Below are 26,786 nucleotides of genomic sequence, written 5' to 3' on the forward strand. Positions count from 1 at the left end.
TAAAGAATACAAAAAAGTAAGTAGATCTAACGGAGTTGTAACCCTACTGGTTAAAGAAACACCTTTAAGGGAGAAGTAAAAAAAAAAAAATAATTAAAATCATGAGTGAGCGCTTACAGCATAAACCACCACCACCACCACGAGTGAGGGTGAGCGAGGAAAAAAAAAAGGCAAGGTGGGTAAGAAGTAAGGAGTATTAATTTTTCTTGATGGGAGTTTAGACTAAAGACATGGATTTCCTTGTCTCTCTCACTCTCTCCTTCCCCCGCAAAATACCATCTTGGTTCAGGCATTTTCGAGGGAAAGATGGTGGTGATGTTGCAAAGGAAGCAATAAGGGGGAGGATCAGCTGTCAACACCTTGATTAGAAACAATGAGGATGATAATATGATACGAGTCTTTGTATAAACCATCAAATGAGAGAGATTAATATTTATTATTATTCCAGTATTAATTCAATCACCTCATTGAATTATATTTAGATTATGTTGGCAAACCTCTTCCTGAGTTCAACATACTGTACACTTCAGATCCAGGCACTATGTGCAGTCTCAAAGTATTTTTTGTTCTTTCTCTTCCATTCAGATTTGTTTGCAGTTCAGTTCTCCATGGCAATAGAAAAAGAGAGAGAGAACGGTGGCAAAATGAGCCAACGATATAAAGTTATTCCAAGCTCAGGCGTGAAATTCTCCAGTAGAGTTAGTTGTTAGACTGCTAATACATTCTCTTTATAAAGCCTAATTGATTCTCTTCCAATATAAGTAAAGATTAATTATTTTCTCTCAATGGTAGTTGTTGGTTTACTATTACTATTGCTGTGTCCACTTTTCTATTGATAAAGGCAAATTCAAAAAATTAATAGGCTGTAAGATTTCGCACACTGATTATGGGTGGGAAAAATAGAGAAAAGAAAAAAATAGCGAGAGAGAGAGACAGAGAGGGCGAACAACAAAGAAGAAAGTGAGAAAAATTCCAACACCAAATAAATTTCTGATTTCCTTATTCACTTTTTCTCTTTTTCATAATCATACTACAACCAAGTCTTACTACGCAAATATTAACTTGAATATGACTGGTGAAGAAGATAAAAAACCACATTTTGATGCCTCCGGCGCCTCAGCAGTAGATGACAAAACCGCCACTGCTATCTTGAGAAGAAAGAAGAAGGATAATGCCTTGATTGTTGATGACGCCACCAACGATGATAACTCAGTTATAACCATGTCTTCAAACACAATGGAATTATTGCAATTGTTCCGTGGTGACACTGTTTTGGTTAAGGGTAAGAAAAGAAAGGACACTGTGTTGATTGTATTGGCCGACGATGATATGGAAGATGGCGTTGCCAGAATCAATAGATGTGTTCGTAACAATTTACGTGTCAGATTGGGTGATATTGTCACTGTTCATGCCTGTCCTGATATCAAATATGCCAACAGAATCTCAGTGTTGCCAATTGCTGACACCGTTGAAGGTATCACCGGTTCCTTGTTTGATCTTTACTTGAAACCATACTTTGTTGAAGCTTACAGACCAGTCAGAAAAGGTGACTTGTTCACTGTAAGAGGTGGTATGAGACAAGTTGAATTTAAAGTTGTTGAAGTTGATCCAGAAGAAATGGCAATTGTTGCTCAAGACACCATTATTCACTGTGAAGGTGAACCAATCAACCGTGAAGATGAAGAAAATAGCATGAATGAAGTTGGTTACGATGATATTGGTGGATGTAAGAAACAAATGGCACAAATCAGAGAATTGGTTGAATTGCCATTGAGACACCCACAATTGTTCAAATCCATTGGTATTAAGCCACCTAAGGGTATTTTGATGTATGGTCCACCAGGTACTGGTAAAACCATTATGGCGAGAGCTGTTGCCAACGAAACTGGTGCATTTTTCTTTTTAATTAACGGTCCAGAAATTATGTCCAAGATGGCTGGTGAATCTGAATCCAATTTAAGAAAAGCTTTTGAAGAAGCTGAAAAGAACTCCCCATCTATTATATTCATTGATGAAATCGATTCCATTGCTCCAAAGAGAGACAAGACCAATGGTGAAGTTGAAAGAAGAGTTGTTTCCCAATTGTTAACCCTTATGGATGGTATGAAAGCCAGATCCAATGTCGTTGTCATTGCCGCCACTAACAGACCAAACTCCATTGACCCTGCTTTGAGAAGATTTGGTAGATTTGATAGAGAAGTCGATATCGGTGTCCCAGATGCTGAAGGTCGTTTGGAAATTTTAAGAATCCACACCAAGAACATGAAATTGGCCGATGATGTCGATTTGGAAGCTATCGCTTCTGAAACTCACGGTTTCGTTGGTGCTGATATTGCCTCATTATGTTCAGAAGCTGCCATGCAACAAATTCGTGAAAAGATGGACCTCATTGATTTGGAAGAAGAAACTATTGATACCGAAGTGTTGAACTCTTTGGGTGTTACTCAAGAAAACTTTAGATTTGCTCTTGGCAACTCCAACCCATCTGCCTTGCGTGAAACTGTTGTTGAAAACGTCAATGTCACCTGGGACGATATTGGTGGTTTGGATAACATTAAGAATGAATTGAAAGAAACTGTCGAATACCCAGTCTTGCATCCGGATCAATACCAAAAATTCGGCTTGGCTCCAACCAAGGGTGTCTTATTCTTTGGTCCACCAGGTACTGGTAAGACCCTTTTGGCCAAGGCTGTTGCTACTGAAGTTTCTGCAAACTTTATTTCTGTTAAAGGTCCAGAATTGTTGAGTATGTGGTATGGTGAATCAGAATCTAATATCCGTGATATCTTTGACAAAGCTAGAGCTGCTGCTCCAACCGTCGTTTTCTTGGATGAATTGGACTCCATTGCCAAGGCTAGAGGAGGCTCTCATGGTGATGCTGGTGGTGCATCTGATAGAGTTGTCAATCAATTGTTGACTGAAATGGATGGTATGAATGCCAAGAAGAACGTCTTTGTCATTGGTGCCACTAATAGACCAGATCAAATCGATCCAGCCTTATTGAGACCTGGTAGATTGGATCAATTGATTTATGTTCCATTACCAGATGAACCTGCTAGATTGTCTATCTTGCAAGCTCAATTAAGAAATACTCCATTAGAACCAGGTTTGGACTTGAATGAAATCGCCAAGATCACCAATGGTTTCTCAGGTGCTGATTTGTCTTATATTGTTCAAAGATCAGCCAAATTTGCTATTAAGGATTCTATTGAAGCCCAAATCAAGCTTAGTAAACTCAAAGAAGAAAATGAAAAAACAAAAGGAGAAGATGTGGAGATGAATGAAGTTGAAGAAGAAGATCCTGTTCCATACATCACCAGAGCTCATTTCGAAGAAGCTATGAAGACTGCGAAGAGATCCGTCTCTGATGCTGAATTGCGCCGTTATGAATCTTATGCTCAACAATTACAAGCCTCTAGAGGTCAATTTTCAAGCTTTAGATTCAATGAAAATGCAACCAATGCTGCTGCTGATAATGGTTCTGCTGCTGGCGGTAATTCAGGGGCTGCTTTTGGAAATGATGAAGAAGAAGATGACTTGTACAATTAAGTAAGCCAAGTCGAAAATAGAATAAGACGGAGATGAATCTAGTAATGTAAGAAGGAGAGAAGATAAAACGATGACACGAAGAGGGAATAGTGAAATCTTTACATTCCCAGTAGTGTATATTTATATCTATATATTTCTTGAAATTTCACTTTTTGTGTGTGTCTTTATATATATATATTATCAAGTACCTTATTTGTAAAATAAAAGAGTCATAAGTATGTAACTATACTTCGTTGATACCGTGACTAGTTATAGCTGCTAATATTGTAGTTATGTATTTCAGGAGAATTAGTAAGCATTTGAGAACTCAAAGTACAAATTGCACTAATCTGAGTGGTAGCGCGCTCTTAGTCTGTAGATGATTTATAAAGTACTTGTAGAAACTTATGAAACACAGTAGTAGTAACACACATCAAATTCAGTTACGCAAAAGCATGTCATGTCATTCTCCTCATCTATGGTACAGTTCTTGGTATTAAACTACACAATACAGCTGGCTGATATACGGAGGTTACTGTTTTTGGAGTAAGTGATTTCGAAATGGGTCACGTGAAAGCACGATATTTTGTTTGAAGTTTCGGCGTTCTTGCGTCTTAATTTTGTGGATTTTCTACAACACTAAAAGAATGGTTTAGGTGCGTAATTTGGTCTTTAATTCTGTACAGGGTAGCATGATGAAGATGAGATGACTACAGCCGTTGCTCTTACCATAATCAGGCTTAATGTGTTTGTTAGAATTATAGAATTACCAAGAAATCCACCACGTATTGTTTCCATTATGGTTATCATGTTGAATTGTTCCGCACTGGGTCCCTTTTTTGATTGTGGCACACGATTATTATAATTTGTTATTATCGCACGGCAAATATACTGAGCAACCGCCAAGCAGGGGACAAAACACAGTTCGACGGAGAATTTTATTTCTTTTTATTTTTTTTTTTTTTATTTTATATTGTATTTTGCCATTTTTCCATATGAGATAACTAATCATCAGTTCCAGGAAAGAAACCATATAAAAAACACACCGAACCCCTCTAATGTAAAAATATTTAGAATAAAAAAAATTTAAGAAAGAATAACTACAATTCAACTTGGTTATTAATTCTTTTACCTCTTAGTTTTCCCATAATGTCTTCAGTATACCTGACTCAGTTTAGTACTGATGATAAGAAAATACCAGTCACTGATTTAGAAGATGTGGTTGAAGAATCATCGTCTTCAGACCATCCAGTGGAACCCCCACATCTGGAGCATCTTAATAGAAGTTTATCTACTAGAACAATTAATATGATCACAATTGCAGGTATCATCGGTACCGGTTTATTTTTAAGTCTGGGACGTATGTTAAAAACCGCTGGTCCATTGGGTTTGTTATTGAATTATTTGATCATTGGGATCTTGATCTTTTTCATGATGTTATGTCTTGGTGAAATGTCTGTACAATATCCCGTATCAGGTTCATTTTCAGTGTATGCCAAAAGATTTGGTTCAGACTCGCTTGCATTTGCAGTTTTGGTGAACTACTGGCTTAATGATTGTGTCAGTGTTGCTGCAGATTTGACTGCTTTACAATTGGTTTTCCAATATTGGACTGACTTCCACTGGTATGTTATCTCGATCATATTTTGGGTCTTTCTCCTTTTCTTGAATGTTTTGCATGTCAGAATCTATGCTGAAGCAGAGTATGGACTTGCGTTGCTTAAAGTTATCACAATTGTGATATTCTTCATTGTTAGTATTGTCTGTAATGCTGGTAAGAACCCTCTTCATGAGTACATTGGTTTCCGTTATTGGAGTTATGGAGATGCTCCATTTGTAAATAATTTCAGAGGGTTTTCATCTGTTTTTGTGTCTGCAGCTTATGCTTATGGAGGGGTGGAATCTATTACGCTTACAGCTGGTGAAACCAAGAATCCTACTCGTGTGATTCCTAGAACCATCAAGATGACTTTTTTCCGTATCCTTATTTTTTACATTTTCACTGCTTTTTTCATTGGTATGAACATTCCATATGATTATCCTAACTTGTCCACTAAAACCATTGCCACTTCTCCATTCACTATTGTTTTCCAAATGGTTGGCAGTCACGGTGCTGGCAATTTCATGAATGCAGTCATTATGACTTCCATTATCTCAGCTGGAAACCATGCTCTTTTTGCTGGTTCTCGTTTAGCATACAATTTGAGTTTACATGGTTACATACCAAAAGTGTTCTTACCACTTAACCGTTGGAAAGTACCATATGTTGCTGTTATTGCCACATGGTTACTTGGTGGATTGTGTTTTGCATCAGCATTTGTAGGATCTGGTGAATTGTGGAATTGGTTACAAGCAATTGTTGGTTTGTCGAATTTGATTTCATGGTGGGTCATTGGTGTTGTATCGCTTAGGTTTAGAAGAGGATTGGAGAAGCAAGGTAGAACCCATGAATTATTGATGAAGAATTGGAGTTACCCATATGGTCCTTGGTTTGTGGTGATTTTCGGAATGTTTATTATTCTTGTACAAGGCTGGTCAACGTTCTCACCATTCAGTGCTCATGATTTCTTTCAATCTTACCTTGAGTTGGGTGTTTTCCCTATTTCTTTCTTATTCTGGTGGTTAATAGTTAAAAAGGGTAAAGATAAGTTTGTCATGCTGGAGGAAATGGACTTTGATACAGATAGATATTTTGAAACAGAAGAAGAGATAGAGGAGAAGAAGTATCTGGAGTCATTGAAAGGCTGGGCCAAGTTCAAGTACAGTTTTGCAGAAAATTTCTTATAAGTCACATAGATAAATACGTCATTCAACACAGTAATAATACGAAACGTTAATGAAAGTTTATTTCAATGTAGGAAGCCTGCTTCAAACCTGTTTCGAATCGCAGCAAGCGCAACAAAAAAAATTAAAAATAATAATAATCGCATTGGTAGCGTTGACGTGTTATAAGAGAGTGTTTTTTCCCGCTGATTTTTTTAAATTAATAAACGTACGAACCAACCATTATTATTATGTTTACATCCGTCACTGCTATTGCAATTTTGACTGGTGTTGCGTTATCTCGTCTTGTTCTCGTTGAGTATGTCCAAGTATTGGTGTACCCTGCTCCAACACTCGACAAAGAAATCCACGATTACACTGGCCCCTACTATTTGAACACCACTTTTGCAGAACAGATGCTAAAGGAACACAACCTGTTGCGTGAGATCCACGGAGCACAGCCACTCAAATGGAGCACGGAGCTCTTTGAGTTTGCTTCTCAGTTCGCGATTTCTTACAACTGCTCAGGTATATTAGAACACTCTGGCTACAAATACGGGGAGAACTTGGCTTTCGGATATCTGCCCCTGGGTGCCATCAAGGCATGGTATGAAGAAGGTGAAACGTATATTTACGGCAGCGAGAATATCTACAATCATTTCACTGCATTGGTATGGAACAACACCGACAGTGTTGGGTGTGCATACAAATCATGCCACAACGGGTTGTACACAGTGTGTTCCTACAATCCTCCAGGAAACGTCATCGGCCACTCGTCCCAGAATGTATTCCTACCACTGTCCCTAAAGATGGTCACATAAGATTTTCTCATCGACATCTGTGTAGTTCTCGAAATAGGATCTGAATAAATCTGTCAACCTGACAACATCGAATGTCCCTCCGGTTTCTCTGATCGAATGCATCGACAATTGCGGGTTTCCCAAGTCCAAGGTTCTGATACCCAACTTGGCAGCTAAAATAGGCCCGATGGTGGATCCACATGGCGAGTCGTTTCTCACAACAAACAACTGCAATGGAACTTGTGCCTTATCGGCCACCTTCTTGAGCAACACAATGCCAGGTGAGTTGGTGGCGTATCTCTGGTTGGCATTGATCTTGATAACAGGACCCTTGTTCAACTGTGGGCGGTTCTGCGCCTCGTATTTCTCGCCATAGTTTGGATGCACACCGTGAGCCATGTCAGACGACAACAAGAAGGATTTGGACATTGTCTGGTGGAAGTAGTCGTGTGGGGCTCCTTTGCCATCAAAATCTACTTTGGTTAATCGTTGGATGATATCTGGTAAAAACGTCGAATCAGCACCTTGGGCAGAACGACTACCAATTTCCTCGTGATCGAAAAGGGAGATCATGGAAATACCACTATTGTTGCCTAACTTGTCCACTGATTCAATAATGGCCCTAGTGGCAGTGAAACACGATGTCAAGTTGTCCAATCTTGGAGAAAAGATAAACTCGTCATTCAACCCTCCCATGACTGATTTCTGGTGGTCAAACAAGACCAATTCGAAATCCTCGATTTGTTGTGGTGTCACATCCAACTCTCTGGCAATCAACTCCACCAATGATTCGCTGTGGCGGGTGACAACGCTTTGGACGGACTCAAACTCTTCGGGTGTCATCTTCAATGCAGGGTCGTCGGCACATGTCTTTGGTGATTCGTTCTTGTCCACGGAAACCTGTCCCGCAATTGGGACTAACTTGGTTTCACGGTTGAACTCAAACTTGGTGTTGACCTCACGGTCCAAATGGATGGCCAAAGTGGGGATTCTCAACAATGGTTTGTCCACCTTCAATAACTTGGGAATGAACTTGTCACCCTCCTTCACATAGACTCGTCCTGCAATCGACAAGTCTCTGTCGAACCACGAGTGGGCAATCAACCCACCGTACTGCTCAACCCCGACCTGGATGAACCCCTCGGCTGTTTTCTTGGAGATCGGTTTGATTCGGAGACATGGGGAGTCCGTGTGGGCACCCACAATGGCAATACCGTTCCCGTTCTCAAACTTGTCACCCACGGTGAAGGCAATCAACGAAGAACCGTTTCTTGTCACATAGTATTTCCCGCCTTTCTGCAATGAGTGACTGGAGTCCCAGTTGTTTCTTTCCACGAGCTCCTCAAACCCTGCTTGTTTAAGAAGACCCTTGGCTATGTTGACAGCATGGTATGGTGTTGGTGACGCATTGACAAAGTCAACAAAGTCCTGTGCATAATCCAATGCTCTTGTAGTAGTCATGGTATGTATTGGTGAAGGGGAATAGGAAAAGAAACAAAATGTGTAGAACTAACAGAGATAACGGGCGAACCGCGAGCTTATTATAGTCGTCCGTGTTTTGTTGAGTCGCTGGTGCGAGCTGGTCCCGCGACCAAACGGCACGAAGGGTTATGAGGAGCGGCACAAATTGGACCGACATTACTCAGACAGAGTGGTTGGACTAGAGAAAAGTTGATTGTTTCGTGACTAGCTAGTGTTTGTCGGTGTGTGCATTCTGCGAGAGTCAGGGTGATTGCAACAGCGGGTATCATCACCAGCTTTGTCAATGGTTTGGGAATCATCATATTGAGCAAGATCGCACAGAGCTGAGACTATAAATAAGAGCACACCAAAGAGAAAAAAATTTTCTACAAAAATTTACTCTTCTTCTTTCTCTTTTTCTTCTTCTTTTCTCTTCAACTCCTGTTTCTGCCTCAGATTCGTGCTTTCATATGGAAGCAATGGGATTATGGGTTCTGGTGATGGAGGAAATCAAGCCATCGAACAGACAATTGCTACCTTTGATACAACCAGCTTTTGTTTTTTGTTTTATGGATCGTGTGGTCGACTTGTATCCGTAGTTGGTTTGTTGTGTGATTACAATATTCAATGAACTGATCGTCCCACTATATTTCATTCTCATTCTTGTAGTTAGTTATCATGTAAACTTATTTGAAGAGTTGTATGCCTCGTTAATAAAATCGCTTAATAGTCCAATTGATCCGTCAAAGTTATATTGTTGTACTTTTCTCTTTACAGTAAGCCCAATAGGAATTATCGTTTTAGTATCTGTAACACTATTATTATATAGGCTATTTTTGATCACTAGCATGTTCCAACAACCGTAATATAATATTTACAAAAAATTTGGTAAGAAATTATTGGTAAAATTATATGTGTTTAAAAGCAAACCAAGATATTTTTGATAAAATATAAAAATCAATCTTCCCAATCAAACTACCAAGATCAATAGTTGAAATTATTCCTGAATCACTTCCGTGTATACAAATTGATCTACACAAGTTACAATGCTTTATTTCTAACGGCTGTTGCCAATTGTTGTGCATTGTCGTCCCTTTACCAGTTCTCCTTTAACTGTTGACAAAAAAAAAAAGTAATTGAAAAACGAGGAAGAAAACAACACATTATCATTTATAACTAATTGAATTTTGTATATTCAACCCTATTAATCTTATCATCGTTATCCAAATGAGAGTCCTTTATCTACTAGCATTATTTCTCCCATTAGTCACTTGTCGAGTTACACCATTATTGGTGGCATCACATAAGTTAGTTCGTGGATTGAAGCAAGAGATCAATCCTTCAAATTTGGCAGTTCACAACGTAACATCCGTTACAAACATGCTTAAGAAATTAATCACTGATTGTTCATCTGATGCATATTTGATTATAAATTTACCAGGATTGACATATCAAGATTTGACTACTGTTAATAAGGATCAATGGCCATTTTTGAGAAAATACCTCTATATGGCTTCAACTCTTGTTGGGTTGCCACGAGTTGAAGCAAACTTGGACTTGGACTTTCTTGAGCAATACATTATTAATACCTGTGAAGCAGAAACAGTAAATGTTTTCCAAAGTCATGAAGAAGTGGTTGATTACTATGATGTCAGAACTAGAGTAATTAGAATGGATTTAGCACCATTGTCAGAGAACGATGAGGATATTAGAACAAGTCAAATCTATGATTGTGATCAATTGATTAGAAAAATTTTGAGAAAGTTACCATCTCCTCATTATTCAATTATCTTTACAAGTTTAAATCCAGGTGTAATCCATCCTATTCCGAAGCATATAATGCAACAAGATCCCGATTCATTTGAAATTTTCAGTGATATCTTGAATGATCCGATTAATAACCAAGAAGTTGAAAAGAATGACAGATTTCATAAAGTTGAACCAGACTTGAATCCAATCAGACATAGTAATGATAAATACATTCGAAATAAAAAGAAAGATGAAATCCATTTGTTTGACTACGAGTTATGGACTAAAAATGAAAAATTGGTCACCACAATTTTCGTAATGGTTGTCAGTTTATTCATGATGAAAATCGTATCCTTTTTGAAGACTTTAAAGCAAAAATTCTTAGAGTATAATCAAAACAAGGCCAAAAAGGGAATTATAACTTCTACCGATAAAAAGAAAGACTAAATAAGTCAGTATTTATAATAAATATATATGTATATATATATATATATATATACACTCTTCTATAAATGATGTGGCGATAATAATGGCTTTATCTTATTTGTCACCACCATTCAGTATATATATATGAGTTCCCACTTTCTTGACTTCTGTTTATTTGTCTTTTTTTTTGGTTTTTTTTTTAAAAAAAAAATATCATTATTATAATAGTTCTAATTATATTTGTGCATTTAGTCTTGCTAATACTAAACACATTCATTAGTCACTATCCTCTTCGTTTTCTTCATCTTCGAGATCCTCTTCATCTTCAAACAAAACACTGGCATCAAAATACAAAGATGGATCTAAACTTGAAATATCTGCAGACTTTGTCTCACCTTCAAGTAATAACTCACTCATAATTTTACCAGTACCAGGAGCATTATTTATACCCCAGCATGAATGACCAGAAGCGAGATACAAGTTGGCAACGTTTGTTTCTCCGATTAGCGGTCCACTTGATGAAGGAACATCCAATACTGGCAAATAACAGGCTTGACGCTTTAGTATTTGACCTTTTCTTAAATTTGGAGACACTTTACCTACTTGACGGAATAACTCATCACATTTGGATTTGACAACTTCAACATCATCTGTAGTCTCTGGAACTGCCACCGTCGAATCTCCTTCTCCACACACGTACACTTCATCTTGTCGAGCATAAATTTCTGGCGAAATATATGAATATGGACCGGTCTTGAATTCAGTGAAAATTGCATATGGACTAACAGGTTGGTCTTTAAATGGTGCAATTGTGATAGAATGTGCTCGTAAACCGGATATTGGACAATCTGGTAATATTTTAGAAGTCCATGGTCCAACTGTCAACACCACTTGTTCAGCTGCAAGACTGATAGTTTCACCCTGGCTCTTCTCATCTTTAACAGAAGTTGGTTGATATTCAACACCCGTAGCAGACCCTGATTCTTCTGAATACGTAATCTGATCAACTTTACCCAAAATCAATTCTAAAGCTCCCTTTGAATCTTCCACGGCTTTTCTTAAAATAAAATTTGTAAATTTGTATGGGTGAACTTGTGCCGTTGTATCTGTGCCACCCAAAGTAGAACAATGTTCAATCAAAGATGAAGTAATCCAATTCAAGTTGGGAGGTAAACGATTGTTTAATGTGTCTAATTGAAGTGTTGAAGTGGATCTAGTATTTCTAGCAGTCTTTTTAGGTGGTCTATCTGTTATCGAAGATGAAGAATCACTATCATGTGCAGTTGCTTGTTTGAATGTACCGTCATCAAAATCGTCACGTTCCTCGCTTTCGTTTTCATCATCCTCATCATCGTCATAATCATGCTCATGGCCATTACCCTTCTTATCCATCAAATGGGATATATCACCTTCCAACGAGACGGTTGTCAATCTTCTGTAACCCCATTCCTTCTCACCATTAAATTCATTCGATAGTTGCTGATGCAAGTCAAAAGATAACGATACTATTTGTTCGGGAAATGCCCACAATGCCAATAGTCCTCCTGCTTTACCACTGGCGCCCCCGGCAACTCTTTTACTTTCTATGAGGGTGATGTGATACTTTTCAGGATCAAATTTTGGGTGCTGGACAAGATAGTAAGCTGTACATACACCAATTATACCCGCTCCCACTATTATGATATGGTGCTTGCCTTCATGGTTTCCCGATGGCTTCGAATGAAACTTTAAATACTCTGGCATGTTAACGCTAGATAATGTGGACTATGATTTATGGTCGTAGATGGATTTATACTGAAATTAATGACAGGGAAGTTTCCTTTGAGTAATTTTTCTCGTTCTCTTTCAATTTGTTAGATTTTTTTTTTCTTTCCTGTTGTATTTCTATAATTTCTCTCACAGTGCTCTTTAATTTTTCCTTGCTTTTTCTTTTTGTTCTTTTATTGTTATTATAATTATTATTATGATCACTGGATGAACTCAACAGGTGAAGTGGGAGAGAGAGAAAAAAATGTGACACTTGATTTAAACTTTTCTTCAATTGCAAAAAAAAAAAAAATTAGCAAGAAGTTTGGATTGTTTTGATAAGTCAAAGGATATATTTGTTATTCGTCACTTGGAAAAGAAGCCAGTAATTTGAAATGTGAAGAATTTTTTGACCTCAAATATTTTCCTTGATTTTGTATGCGTAAAAGTTGATTAATGTACGTTTCTTTGTAATACAAACTATTATGTCCCCACCTATTCTCTCTCAAAAAATCAGTTCACTTTTTTTTTTCTTGCTCTTTTTTTTTTCGAGTAATGTACGTAGGTAACCTAGATTTCTAATATGGTAGCAAAGTACTTATTTTGTAGGTATACGCTTGGAAACTCTTGCTCTTTATAACTCAGTATGGTAGATTGGTTTGGCACGTCGGAATCACAAGAATATCAAATTACCCAAAGGAACGGGAAATGATGGAATTTTGTTTTAATTGAGACGTAGTACAATATTGATGCCACTTACCAGTGCTCAGTTTTAATTCTCTCTGTTTCTTTTTTTTTTTTTTGCAACACTACTATTTTCACCACACTATTTCTATTTCCTTGAATTAGTCTGAAGATAAGATTCAATGGGGTTCAACAAGGAAATTTGAAGATGATGAAAGAAAAATGACTCCCTATATTCACTTGAAGTATTTCAAAACTCGGGGTCCTTTTATTATCTTAGTCTGTTTTTTTTTTTTGGTTCAATTATAATGTGTTTAATGCGTGCGTTGGATCCTATTTGTGGCCCTAAAAATGTGCTTTAAACGGAGTCAGCTCTTAGTATTAATTCTTGCTTGCTCTCTTCTGTTTCTTCCTTTTGCTTGAATACGTTGATTAGAAGATAGTAATTGTATCGTCGAAAGTGAAGAACACGAATTTATTTCTTGTAGTTTTTAATAGAAGGTAAAAAGAACTTCAAAATAGATATATATATTATTAAAGTAGTAATTTGTTTCCAATTGGCTCGCAAGTGTAACAAAAGTACACTAAAAAAATAAGTTGTTTTAAACTTCTGCAAAAAACAGGTGATTTTTTTTTATGTGTCGGCCCCTAAAATTACAAGAAGAAAGGAAAAATGGCTCTGCGAGGGGAACAAAACGTAACCCATCTTGAAACTTGAACCACATTATCTGATGATATTTTTTTTTCAGTTATAATTATAAAAATTATCTGATTCTATTCTTCATTTATTACCACTATCTAGAGATGTAGTGTCTTACGATCGATCAGATTTAGTATATTGCCCTTAATTATTTTTATTTTGTGGTTCCATTTGTTTTTGTTGTATCTTTTTGCCAACCTGGAACTTAGTTAGTAAATCGTACAGCTGGAGATACTGCATTGCGCTTCCCTCCGGTTTTGAACCAAAGACGCGACTAATGGAGGAACTATCCACCGATTGGCATGGTGATCAGAAGAGAATATTACTGTTCATTTCTAATATACACCAATGATGTAGATATAAAACGAAAACAATAATTCAATTGAAAGATAACATTTTTTGTCATCACAATTCGCGTTAACAAGTTTCAAAACTTTGCAACCGAGACAAGTTATCAATTACAATGATTCTGTTGCCAAATTTTTTTTTGTCTCTGTACCCCCATACCTGCTTTTGTTGTTTAAAAGGAATACGTCTTCATGTCGCAGAAGCTGCATCAATTGACTAATGCGTCTAGTTTCACTGAATCTTCGTCAAACAATACTTCAACGTCAAAGACAAAGAAGGTTCTGAAACATACCGACGCTTCTAGGTATATGGTTACACCACGAACAGCCGAACAGGAGCCTCCAGTCGAAAGCTCAACTGCAAAGCAATCACAGAAATCATACGCAATATTAGATTTTTCACCAAGAAAGAAGACAGCCTTGAAGGACAACGACGTACTGATTGAATCAATAGATGTTGGTGATAGTTTCGAACAATTGATGAATGATACGGGTAGCTCCGTAGATCGTGATCATGTTGTAGAAGAAAGAGAAGGACAGAAAGGTCAAGATATCGAGTCTAATTCGGATAGCTATTATAATCAACTTGAAAACTCTTCTATTATTGAACATCTAACTGATGAAAGAGCTATCTTTGAGTTTAATTCTCACCCTTTGTCACATGTCAGGTTAGGTATGACACATGATTCTACTATTGATTGTGGATACAATTTATCCAGGGACTTGCTGTTTGTTGATTGGGCAAGTGAGTTATCTAGACTAGCACAAGAGCAGATCCAGTTATATAAAGCATTAGTTGCTAGGAGATATAAACTATTCTACCAGTTTGATATATTAAATTCTATTGTGAATGATCATGCTTTAAAATTGCAACTCGAGGAGGATCAATTGGTTGAGAAAATAAATCAATTCAAAATGCGCTTAGCAGAAATTATAGAATTAAATTTATAGATTTGCAATAATAATTCCTACACCTATCTACCCCTGCGAACACCATCCCATGTGAACAAAGAATTCATAAATCTTAGATGCTTTGTTAACATCAATTTTCAACACCTGTCTTGCATCTTTCTTCTTCAATATACCATTGTTCTTTACAGCTTCTTTCATTAGTTGGTTTTTAATAGCCAAGTACGGTTTCGGTAGGATTCTTAATGTTGCACATAGTTGCTTTTCTTCAGCTGATAACAATTCGAAATCTGCTGCGTGGCTGATATCAAGTGGAGCTCTTGTAGCAGAAGCCTTTGGTTTGAATTCTGGTTGTGGAGAAAACTTGTTCCTGTGTCCGTTTCCATTCATACCACTTCCATTTGTTAATCCAGGTGTCAGCGAATGTCTTCCCGTTAAAGAACCATTACCCATTCTTTGATAATGGGCCGCTCTGATAACTTTGTCTTTCTCAAATTTTGCTCCATCATCAAGCGTTGTGATCCCGTTTCGTCTCCAAGTTTGTAATTGTTGTATTTTCATACGACATTTCAATTCAGTCAACAAATCACGACAAAAAGAATCAAAATCATCTGGGGTAAGAATTCTAATGTAAGCATTTATTTTCTTCAACAAATCCTTTTCTTCCTTTGACTTTCTCTTGTCAGAACTTATATTCTTTCTGTAATCTAATAAATTATTCAAAATCATCACTCTTTTACGTTCTGCTCTAGTAGTCAACCTTGAATTGTAAATATCTAATATTGTCAATTTCAAATCAATATCGTTTGCCAGATCTTCAGGATCAAAAATCATATCTTTGATTGGTACTTCAGCTTCATTTTCTGCTTCATGATCAAATTCTAATCTACCAGGCATATAGCCTTGAATTTCGTGACACAAAGGAACTGAAGCGACAGGTTTACCCTTAGGTGGTGGTAATGGCATATTCTTTCTCTTTTCCAATCTCTTTTTCCTTTCTTCCAAGAATTGTAGGGGCGACACATCTGTAAAATTTTTGTTCATTTCTGGTAAAGGATAGTCCTTACTTTCAAGATATATTTTATAGTAATGTTGAGCAACTTCTTCCTTCGATCGATTACCAATATGATCAGCAATATCTGCCCAATTTCCCAATCCAAATGTTTCACATCCTTGAATTAATAGCAACTCTTCGTCTGCACCCCACTCTCGATCAAATATCGGATACGTGTTTTGTTCAATAATCTGATAGTCGTGCCATGGTTTATGATCCCCTGTGGTCAAACCAGCTGCAAAACACGGTACACACAAATCATAATCGGTACATATTGCACATTGAATTCGAATTCTATTTGTACAATCAGTGCTACAAACATCACAATGAAATAGTTTCGTTCTTGAATCCATGGTATTAGGTTGTATATCAGACTAGTTGGTGTGTGTGTGTGTGTCTATGCGTGATTTATGTGAAGTATTAGTTTATTTTTATTTTTATATTATTATTATTAATTTTTTTTTTTTTTTTTGCAATCAAAACTTATGGGTGAGGACAAAATAAAGAATAATGCAAACAAACAAAAATTGAAACGATTGATTTTGGTATAACTTGATGGTGTTGAATCTATCAAAAGCCAGTTATCAATCAATCAAAAGGAAGTGAAAATGGTAATTAATGTATAGGTTCCCAATATATATCTCCAATTTAAAGTGAGAAAATACTGATATGAACTGGTTTTTCTTATCGAATGTAGTAGTTGATTTAAGGTGGGTATTCAGTTCCACGAGAGGCGATTGTTTTTTTTTTCTTTCGTTCATTTTCAAACTTGCTTCAAAGTTTTGTTTTTTTTTTTCTATGATTTCTCGTTTCATTTTTTCTCGGACACATATTTCCAGATCACGCGTAGGTCAATAGCCCTAATATGAAACGTTTACACGTGATGTGGTATTATATGCAGTTTTGAGTGCGAACTTGCAAATTGAGAATCTGCGCAACTTTTTTGATTGGTTCTTTTTTTTTTTCTTGTTTGGTTGTATTGCATAGAATTAGTCGCGCACAACCATAGTGTAGGCGCTAGCACTGAGGATTTTCAATGCCATTGTACACGCCCCCGAGCGAGAGTGTGTGAGAGTGAGTGTGAGTGTGAACTCAGTATACGCAGAAAAAATCTATATTATCAAATTTGAAAATTCTTCCTTTTTGAAATTGATACCAATAGCAGAACATATAATCAACAAAGATGGTATGTCAAAACACAAATACCAATATAAATCCCTTATAAGACTACTTAACGACAATTTATGAACTACTGTGAATATCGACAGAGAATGATAGTATATGGATGAGAGATGAAGTGTCATGAACAATGATTTCTTTCTTTTTTTTTTTTATAAGAATTTTACGTTTTCAGTATTACAACAAGGAGACATAATCACAGGTAAATCAAGTAGGAAATGGATAAATGAATAATCTGTCGTATTGAGGAAAATAAGGAGAATATTGAATCGGAACTTTTTATTTATGATACTAACTATTTATGTTATAGGGTCGTGTTAGAACTAAGACTGTTAAAAGAGCTTCCAAGGTTTTGATCGAAAGATTTTACCCAAAATTGACTTTGGATTTCGAAACCAACAAAAGATTGACTTCTGAAATCGCTGTCATCCAATCTAAAAGATTAAGAAACAAGATTGCTGGTTACACCACCCACTTGATGAAGAGAATCCAAAAGGGTCCAGTTAGAGGTATTTCTTTCAAATTGCAAGAAGAAGAAAGAGAAAGAAAAGATCAATATGTTCCAGAAGTCTCTGCTTTGGACTTGTCCCACACCAACGGTCAATTGGAAGTTGATGCTGAAACCGCTGACTTGGTTAAAACCTTGGGTTTCAAGATTCCTTTGCAAACCGTTTCCATCTCTGCTCAAAGAGGTCCAAGAAGATTTGCTAAAAGAAACTAAACTATGATAAATAAATAATATAATAATATTCTTATATTTGGGGTAATTTTAATGTAATTCTAGTTATTTAAATTTTGTATAGTTCCGTTTTATTTCTGGCAATTCTTTTTAAAAGAAAAACCAACAACAAAATACATACATGTCACATACAGTAATAATTTAGAGCATGTAGTGTTCTACAAGTAGATAGAAGATTGAATAACTGATTCAGATTGTGTCTACGTAAATTAAGTATGTCGTAGTGGAATCGTAGTAAGCGACATCTCATCTCCATCAGTAAGAGAGTGAAAAAAAAAAAAAATACAAGGAAAGAAAAAAAAATTTATAAACACCATATATCTGATAACTAATCATCACCTATTTATTAAGCAATGGCAGAAAAGGTTAGATATTACTTGGAACAGTCTGTTCCTGAATTGGAAGATCTTAAATCAAAGGGTCTTTTTGATAAAAATGAAATCACGATGATCATGAGAAGACGTACAGATTTTGAACATCGAATTACTGGACGTGGATGTAAACCAAAAGATTTCCTTAGATACAGTGAATTTGAATCAAACCTTGAGAAATTACGTAAAAAGAGATATAACAGATTGAGTAAAGTAGGTTTGATTGATACCAAGCCAAGTATAAGTGATTGGGCTGGAACTCGTCGAATCATGTTCATATTGGACCGTTCAACAAGAAGATACCCTGGGGAAACTGACTTATGGTCACAATATTTGAAATTTGCCAAACAAAATGGAGCCATTAAAGTGATATATAAAGTGTATTCCAGATTATTACAATTACAACCTAGAAACATCGATGCCTGGCTCTCTGCTGCCAAATACGAATTTGAAACAAATGGTAATGCCAAGGGTGCTAGAGTTTTATTCCAGAAAGGTTTGAGGATCAATCCAGAGTCGACAGAGTTATGGTTGAATTATGCTCAATTTGAGTTGACATATATTTCAAAATTATTAGCCAGAAGAAAAGTTTTGGGGTTGCTTACCGAAAAGCAACAACGAGATGCTATGGAAAGTGAAGAATCTAAAAGGGTTGAAGCACTTAAGAAGGATAAGAGTAATGGCGATGATGTTGAAGGGGCTGATGATGAGTTTGCCAATGATAAAATAGAATTACCAAGTACTGAAGAAATTAAGGATGAATTGAACCATTTACCAGAAGCTGATATGAACATGTTGGGTAATCCAGAAACCAATCCTGCATTGAAGGGAGACGTTGTGTTGACTATCTTTGACTTGTGTATTCCAGCAATTCTTAAATCCTTACCTAAACATTCCACCGTGATCAAACCAGATGATAAAGTGTTTGAAATTGTGGGAAAATTCTTGAATTTGATTGACAAATTTACTGATTTGAATAGAGAATACTTGTACTTGCACATTTTGAATTACCTTCAAAAAGAATATTCCGACGATTTGAGAACTACACTCATTGATATAACCTTACCTATTAGAGGAATCACAGCTGCTACAGATGGTTTATCTTCCAGCTTACAATTGTCGGTGAACAAATTCATTGCTTATAAACGTAAATTAAAGGACGCTGCACAAAGAGATACATTAACTAACATGTTTGTTAACCAACTTAACAGTCAGTTCTTCAACGATAACAACGAGCCACCATCAGAAAAGGTTGATACTTTATTGAAAGCGATCATCAAGAAATGTCGCACGATCTAATCTTGTTTGGATTCGTTGTCAACTGGCATGTACTTGTGTTTCTTGATCTTGTTGCTGATCCATCTATAGGAGAAAACTATAACCAAGACTGAAGTGATGAAAACAGTAAGTAGTATGTATGAATAGAACAATGGATAGCTGATTGGAATAAAAGCAATAGGAAATTTGTAGAACCCATCCTGGAATGGTAACTTGGCACCCTGGTTAGAATTTGCAGGAACTAATTGATCTAACCATCTGACAGCAAAGTTCAAGGTAACCTCATCTCCAATTACAGTCCTAGTGGTGTTAGTACCGGCTCCATAAGCAATAGCACTTATAAAAGTAAACTGGTCTTCATCATTGTTCGAAGGCTTGGTGATAAGAACATTCATTGAGTGATCAATATCGATGTGTGATTCAGATAATGTGCCTCTGAAACTGAATGTGAATGGAATTGATGCACCGCCTTTTTCTATCAGTAATGGTTCTGAGGATAATGGTAATCTGCAACTGAATGGGACATCTTCATGTAAATACAATTGAAACAAGTGGTATAACTCATCTGTGAACTCAATAGTACAACTAATATCTTCATTGACACCGTACTTCAACAGCAATGGTTTGCCAGTTTCTTTACATTTTGGGAATGGTCCATAAATGATGTTTTCCTTTTCGTCGAATTTGTGTTCACCATTGTCAATGTTTCTTTGAGTACAGTCAAATTGAATATCTTGACCTTTGGTGAATGGTTTAATATCAGCAGGTATTTCACCCTTTGAGTTTACTGGATACCAGTCAATCGCATGAGTAAGTGACAAAGTTGACAACAAGAACAGGATGGTTGATATCTTCATTGTCGTATAGGTGTATGAAAAAAGAAAAAATGAAGAAAAGGGAACAGCACTGAACAAAAAAAAATAGATCAGTGTTCAAGAACTGTTTGCGACAGGGAATGAAACGCGAAATGTAGAAAAAAATAATACAAAAAAATAAAAAAGAAATGAACGGCTGTTGGAGTAATGGTGATTGAAAACTATAAGAATATTCATAGAGGTTTATTGAAAAGAATAAACTAGATTATTTATGTGAAGATAAAGTGGCTAAATGTGATAGATTTGTTCCTTTGAAAAATTTTTGAGTCCAAGCGCTTTCTGATTTAAAAAGAATTCATTGCTGCGAGGTTCAGGCAATGGAATTTGATCTGATCTAAACTTTTACTGACAGACGGAGTTTAATCGTAAGGATAATGGCCCCCTGTAACAAGATAATATGCTCTTTTATATAAAACGGTAGGATTAGCAAATCCATGTGTAAGGGCTGTGCTGGGCTTGCAATAGGATTTTTTTTTAAAAAAAAAAAAAAAACAGTACGTTTTCAAATCACAACAATCTAATCAAAAAATTGCTCCAGGAGGGGATCGAACCCACGACCGTCGCGTCTCATCGACTGTGCGTTTTGCATAGTTTTCAAATCTATAAGCACGAAGCGCTCACCTCTGCGCATCTGGAGCTTTTTTTTCCATGACCGTCGCCGTAACTCTGGTCTAAAAGATGCTGTGGAAAAATCAGTGGGAACTCCCACCAACTAGGCCACAAATCTCATTGGTAAATTTGATTTTTATTCAGAGTCCTTTCTCGCTCAATTTTTGTGAAACAAAATTAAACAGGGTCCATGCGAAGAGGTTCTCTATGCATCTTTTTCATTCACCCATCTAATAATACGACCACTATCTCAGTGTGATATAATTATATACAGTAATTATAGTTAGTCATATTTACAGTGACGAGAGGTATTTGTAGATACTGCTTCCCAACAGCCTTAGTATTACAGAGTGTTGTATTGAGTTGTATGTGTTCAAACATTTTTTTAAGGTGCTAAATGGGAAAAAGCATCACCAGATGGTTACAAAGAACTAACCTGTGTGAGGTAGCAACTTCAATAAGTAATAATGTTTATTTATATTTTCATCTTTAACTTTAATCTGTTATTAGTTCTTCCACAAGGACTCCTTGTGGTTTTTGGAAATCTAGTGAAAACAAAATTTTACTTTGATATTTTTGCAAATTTTTTAAAAAGTATTATAACCATGTTAATAAATTAGCTGAAATTTTCATCTAACCGGTGTCCTTCGGAACATTCTATTCATTGATATTACTGACAATACTAATATATAAGGTCAAAGCTTGCAGGTTAAAACTAGCAGGTGCAACCTGGTATTACACCATGCATAGCACGCGCAAGTTTTCGAATTGAAAAGAGATCATGTAAGAAATGAATATCTGCTTAATTTACAAGAATTAGAATGAAATATAGTGGGACGATCAGTTCATTGAATATTGTAATCACACAACAAACCAACTACGGATACAAGTCGACCACACGATCCATAAAACAAAAAACAAAAGCTGGTTGTATCAAAGGTAGCAATTGTCTGTTCGATGGCTTGATTTCCTCCATCACCAGAACCCATAATCCCATTGCTTCCATATGAAAGCACGAATCTGAGGCAGAAACAGGAGTTGAAGAGAAAAGAAGAAGAAAAAGAGAAAGAAGAAGAGTAAATTTTTGTAGAAAATTTTTTTCTCTTTGGTGTGCTCTTATTTATAGTCTCAGCTCTGTGCGATCTTGCTCAATATGATGATTCCCAAACCATTGACAAAGCTGGTGATGATACCCGCTGTTGCAATCACCCTGACTCTCGCAGAATGCACACACCGACAAACACTAGCTAGTCACGAAACAATCAACTTTTCTCTAGTCCAACCACTCTGTCTGAGTAATGTCGGTCCAATTTGTGCCGCTCCTCATAACCCTTCGTGCCGTTTGGTCGCGGGACCAGCTCGCACCAGCGACTCAACAAAACACGGACGACTATAATAAGCTCGCGGTTCGCCCGTTATCTCTGTTAGTTCTACACATTTTGTTTCTTTTCCTATTCCCCTTCACCAATACATACCATGACTACTACAAGAGCATTGGATTATGCACAGGACTTTGTTGACTTTGTCAATGCGTCACCAACACCATACCATGCTGTCAACACAGCCAAGGGTCTTCTTAAACAAGCAGGGTTTGAGGAGCTCGTGGAAAGAAACAACTGGGACTCCAGTCACTCATTGAAGAAAGGCGGGAAATACTATGTGACAAGAAACGGTTCTTCGTTGATTGCCTTCACCGTGGGTGACAAGTTTGAGAACGGGAACGGTATTGCCATTGTGGGTGCCCACACGGACTCCCCATGTCTCCGAATCAAACCGATCTCCAAGAAAACAGCCGAGGGGTTCATCCAGGTCGGGGTTGAGCAGTACGGTGGGTTGATTGCCCACTCGTGGTTCGACAGAGACTTGTCGATTGCAGGACGAGTCTATGTGAAGGAGGGTGACAAGTTCATTCCCAAGTTATTGAAGGTGGACAAACCATTGTTGAGAATCCCCACGTTGGCCATCCATTTGGACCGTGAGGTCAACACCAAGTTTGAGTTCAACCGTGAAACCAAGTTAGTCCCAATTGCGGGACAGGTTTCCGTGGACAAGAACGAATCACCAAAGACATGTGCCGACGACCCTGCATTGAAGATGACATCCGAAGAGTTTGAGTCTGTCCAAAGCGTTGTCACCCGCCACAGCGAATCATTGGTGGAGTTGATTGCCAGAGAGTTGGATGTGACACCACAACAAATCGAGGATTTCGAATTGGTCTTGTTTGACCACCAGAAATCAGTCATTGGAGGGTTGAATGACGAGTTTATCTTTTCTCCAAGATTGGACAACTTGACATCGTGTTTCACTGCCACTAGGGCCATTATTGAATCAGTGGACAAGTTAGGCAACAATAGTGGTATTTCCATGATCTCCCTTTTCGATCACGAGGAAATTGGTAGTCGTTCTGCCCAAGGTGCTGATTCGACGTTTTTACCAGATATCATCCAACGATTAACCAAAGTAGATTTTGATGGCAAAGGAGCCCCACACGACTACTTCCACCAGACAATGTCCAAATCCTTCTTGTTGTCGTCTGACATGGCTCACGGTGTGCATCCAAACTATGGCGAGAAATACGAGGCGCAGAACCGCCCACAGTTGAACAAGGGTCCTGTTATCAAGATCAATGCCAACCAGAGATACGCCACCAACTCACCTGGCATTGTGTTGCTCAAGAAGGTGGCCGATAAGGCACAAGTTCCATTGCAGTTGTTTGTTGTGAGAAACGACTCGCCATGTGGATCCACCATCGGGCCTATTTTAGCTGCCAAGTTGGGTATCAGAACCTTGGACTTGGGAAACCCGCAATTGTCGATGCATTCGATCAGAGAAACCGGAGGGACATTCGATGTTGTCAGGTTGACAGATTTATTCAGATCCTATTTCGAGAACTACACAGATGTCGATGAGAAAATCTTATGTGACCATCTTTAGGGACAGTGGTAGGAATACATTCTGGGACGAGTGGCCGATGACGTTTCCTGGAGGATTGTAGGAACACACTGTGTACAACCCGTTGTGGCATGATTTGTATGCACACCCAACACTGTCGGTGTTGTTCCATACCAATGCAGTGAAATGATTGTAGATATTCTCGCTGCCGTAAATATACGTTTCACCTTCGTCATACCATGCCTTGATGGCACCCAGGGGCAGGTACCCGAAAGCCAAGTTCTCCCCGTATTTGTAGCCAGAGTGTTCTAATATACCTGAGCAGTTGTAAGAAATAGCAAACCTAAAAGCAAACTCAAAGAGCTCCGTGCTCCATTTGAGTGGCTGTGATCCGTGGATTTCACGCAACAGGTTGTGTTCCTCTAGCATCTGTTCTGCAAAAGTGGTGTTCAAATAGTAGGGGCCAGTGTAATCGTGGATTTCTTTGTCGAGCCTTGAAGCGGGGTACACCAATACTTGGACATACTCAACGAGAACAAGACGAGATAACGCAACACCAGTCAAAATTGCAATAGCAGTTACGGATGTAAACATAATAATAATGGTTGGTTCGTACGTTTATTAATTTAAAAAATCAGCGGGAAAAGAACACTCTCTTATAACACATCAACGCTACCAATGCGATTATTATTATTTTTAATTTTTTTTGTTGCGCTTGTTGCGATTGGAAACAGGTTTGAAGCAGGCTTCCTACATTGAAATAAACTTTCATTACCGTTTCGTATTATTACTGTTTTGAATGACGTATTTATCTATGTGACTTATAAGAAATTTTCTGCAAAACTGTACTTGAACTTGGCCCAGCCTTTCAATGACTCCAGATACTTCTTCTCCTCTATCTCTTCTTCTGTTTCAAAATATCTATCTGTATCAAAGTCCATTTCCTCCCTTTTGAAAGGACACGTACGAACAGTAAAATGACTAGTATACTATGGGTATCATCTTGATTATTGAAGGACCCACAATATTAAAGTTCTCATTAATAGTATAAGTAATACTCACAATTGTTATAGCAGAAAGAAATTCGTCATACTAGATGTTAATACATTAATACATAGTAATACTAGATGTTAATACATTAATACATAGTAATACAAGAATTAATTAAAATGTCCAATTTGTAAAATTCTTTTTTTGATTTAAAGTTTTACCTGGATCTCAAAGTCTTCTTCCAACTCAGTATCACCAACAGTTTCATCCAAGTTCAATTCTTCATCGTCGAATATAAGTTTAATATGCGAAATATCAACTGTGTCTTCACTCAATCCTTTCAGTTTCAAATAAAATGTAACTAAGTTTTTCAATTTAGTTTCCAGAGACACTTTCACCTCAACACGCTTATTGTCCTTACCTTTAAGGGCAATTACAAATAGACCATCATTTTCATCCACTTCAATAGGTTTTTCCGCATTGCCTTCCGGTGAAATATCCTGCTTTATACTTGGAAAAACCTCCTCCTCGTCTTCACTAGTGGAAGAATTTTCATCAGGCACTTCAACAGGTTCTGGTGCTATCTCTACTGGATTGGAAGATTGAAACTCAGGGTAAATACTCATAAATGTTTGACTGTATTCTTTAGGAATCAAAAAGAATCTAATCATTGTCGGAGCTACTTTCTCAATGTCTTCAAGTAATGGGTTGAAGTCACCTGGTGGTGGTACTCGTAGCGTTCTTGGGGTGAAAAATGGCTGAATCAAAGTCTTACCTTCGACCCAGACCAAACTGACCAGCAGAGGATCATAACTAAATAAGTATACTGGAGAAAGTTTAGTTGCCAATGATTTCTTGAAATAGTCAACGGCAGCTTTTAAAATCTTTTCAAAAGTTTTTAATCCTTTCGTTCCAAAATCGACCTCTAAAATTTGGTTGTCTGGAGAAGGCAATTTGGATGTTATCCTGATGACATATTTTCTCTTTTTTTCATGCTCTTGATCAAAATTATATACTTCAGGCGATTGCTCCATCGCAGACGTTGACTTATTAGATCTGAGTTTCAAAAGTTCGTCCAACTCTTCATCGATTTCTTCATCTGAATCAATAATACCGGGTGTATCTTCTTTATCATACTGTGAGTTTATTCTTGTTGCAATTTCATTCTTGATCTTCTCATTATCCAACTGAGGTGGTGTGATTGATTTTACTATAATCTCCTCTTCCTCTTCCTCTTCCTCTTCCTCTTCCACTTTATCATTTGATCCGTTAACTTTCATGCTATTGATATCAATCAAGTCACCTGAAATATCTTCATTAGTGTTAGTTCTGGACATTTCTTGGACATCGAACAGATGCTTCTTTACCTCATCTGCTTTCGATATATCGTCCTTTTCCTCATCTTTAACTTTGGCATGTTTATGTTTATGCTTGTGTTTCTTTTTACGTTTGCTATCAAAAGATCCTGCCAAAGAAAAGAAGTCATCATCTAATAAGGAACGTTTTTTCTTTTTATTTTTGCCGGCGGATTGATCATCATGGGGATCTATGGAGGGTTTATCCTTGGAAGTTGTACAGGTATTAAAAATGTTAGCAGCTGTATTACTGGGTGACACATCTTTATTGGAAGAACCATTTTTGTCAATGGAATCATCCGTATTTGATGTGAAAGAAATATGATCCATT

At 37.2% G+C, this 26,786-nt stretch overlaps 11 protein-coding genes and 1 non-coding gene across 12 annotated transcripts; 6 read left to right on the forward strand and 6 right to left on the reverse strand. All coding sequences in view use genetic code 12, as the record gives it.

Annotated features, from left to right (window-relative positions):
• Nucleotides 1-1,068: 1,068 nt before the first annotated feature.
• Nucleotides 1,069-3,549, forward strand: CDC48 (AAA family ATPase; the record flags this gene model as incomplete). The annotated part of the gene is made up of 1 exon (XM_002549724.1): nt 1,069-3,549. One exon carries the CDS (start codon nt 1,069-1,071, stop codon nt 3,547-3,549), a length of 2,481 nt encoding a protein of 826 aa, XP_002549770.1.
• Nucleotides 3,550-4,677: 1,128 nt separating this feature from the next.
• Nucleotides 4,678-6,315, forward strand: ALP1 (Alp1p; the record flags this gene model as incomplete). Its single annotated transcript, XM_002549725.1, has 1 exon — nt 4,678-6,315. One exon carries the CDS (start codon nt 4,678-4,680, stop codon nt 6,313-6,315), a length of 1,638 nt encoding a protein of 545 aa, XP_002549771.1.
• A 779-nt stretch (nt 6,316-7,094) lies between these two features.
• CTRG_04069 (aspartyl aminopeptidase) lies at nt 7,095-8,552 on the reverse strand (the record flags this gene model as incomplete). Its single annotated transcript, XM_002549726.1, has 1 exon — nt 7,095-8,552. The coding sequence occupies one exon, from the start codon at nt 8,550-8,552 to the stop codon at nt 7,095-7,097; it is 1,458 nt and encodes a 485-aa protein (XP_002549772.1).
• A 1,227-nt stretch (nt 8,553-9,779) lies between these two features.
• BIG1 (Big1p) lies at nt 9,780-10,748 on the forward strand (the record flags this gene model as incomplete). Its single annotated transcript, XM_002549727.1, has 1 exon — nt 9,780-10,748. One exon carries the CDS (start codon nt 9,780-9,782, stop codon nt 10,746-10,748), a length of 969 nt encoding a protein of 322 aa, XP_002549773.1.
• Nucleotides 10,749-11,003: 255 nt separating this feature from the next.
• On the reverse strand, nt 11,004-12,470 carry CTRG_04071 (uncharacterized protein; the record flags this gene model as incomplete). The annotated part of the gene is made up of 1 exon (XM_002549728.1): nt 11,004-12,470. One exon carries the CDS (start codon nt 12,468-12,470, stop codon nt 11,004-11,006), a length of 1,467 nt encoding a protein of 488 aa, XP_002549774.1.
• Nucleotides 12,471-14,396: 1,926 nt separating this feature from the next.
• On the forward strand, nt 14,397-15,155 carry CTRG_04072 (uncharacterized protein; the record flags this gene model as incomplete). Its single annotated transcript, XM_002549729.1, has 1 exon — nt 14,397-15,155. One exon carries the CDS (start codon nt 14,397-14,399, stop codon nt 15,153-15,155), a length of 759 nt encoding a protein of 252 aa, XP_002549775.1.
• Nucleotides 15,156-15,182: 27 nt separating this feature from the next.
• Nucleotides 15,183-16,520, reverse strand: ADA2 (chromatin-binding transcription regulator; the record flags this gene model as incomplete). Its single annotated transcript, XM_002549730.1, has 1 exon — nt 15,183-16,520. One exon carries the CDS (start codon nt 16,518-16,520, stop codon nt 15,183-15,185), a length of 1,338 nt encoding a protein of 445 aa, XP_002549776.1.
• Nucleotides 16,521-18,438: 1,918 nt separating this feature from the next.
• CTRG_04074 (snoRNA-binding rRNA-processing protein) lies at nt 18,439-19,755 on the forward strand (the record flags this gene model as incomplete). The annotated part of the gene is made up of 1 exon (XM_002549731.1): nt 18,439-19,755. The coding sequence occupies one exon, from the start codon at nt 18,439-18,441 to the stop codon at nt 19,753-19,755; it is 1,317 nt and encodes a 438-aa protein (XP_002549777.1).
• On the reverse strand, nt 19,752-20,591 carry CTRG_04075 (uncharacterized protein; the record flags this gene model as incomplete). The annotated part of the gene is made up of 1 exon (XM_002549732.1): nt 19,752-20,591. One exon carries the CDS (start codon nt 20,589-20,591, stop codon nt 19,752-19,754), a length of 840 nt encoding a protein of 279 aa, XP_002549778.1.
• Nucleotides 20,592-21,139: 548 nt separating this feature from the next.
• On the reverse strand, nt 21,140-21,247 carry CTRG_06408. The gene has a single exon. It is a non-coding gene; the product is annotated as a tRNA-Ile (tRNA).
• A 1,447-nt stretch (nt 21,248-22,694) lies between these two features.
• CTRG_04076 (M18 family aminopeptidase) lies at nt 22,695-24,152 on the forward strand (the record flags this gene model as incomplete). Its single annotated transcript, XM_002549733.1, has 1 exon — nt 22,695-24,152. The coding sequence occupies one exon, from the start codon at nt 22,695-22,697 to the stop codon at nt 24,150-24,152; it is 1,458 nt and encodes a 485-aa protein (XP_002549779.1).
• A 1,157-nt stretch (nt 24,153-25,309) lies between these two features.
• Nucleotides 25,310-26,785, reverse strand: CTRG_04077 (uncharacterized protein; the record flags this gene model as incomplete). The annotated part of the gene is made up of 1 exon (XM_002549734.1): nt 25,310-26,785. One exon carries the CDS (start codon nt 26,783-26,785, stop codon nt 25,310-25,312), a length of 1,476 nt encoding a protein of 491 aa, XP_002549780.1.
• Nucleotide 26,786: the final 1 nt, after the last annotated feature.

Source organism: Candida tropicalis (genome assembly GCF_000006335.3).
Source record: "Candida tropicalis MYA-3404 genomic scaffold supercont3.5, whole genome shotgun sequence".
Taxonomy (NCBI): domain Eukaryota; kingdom Fungi; phylum Ascomycota; class Pichiomycetes; order Serinales; family Debaryomycetaceae; genus Candida; species Candida tropicalis.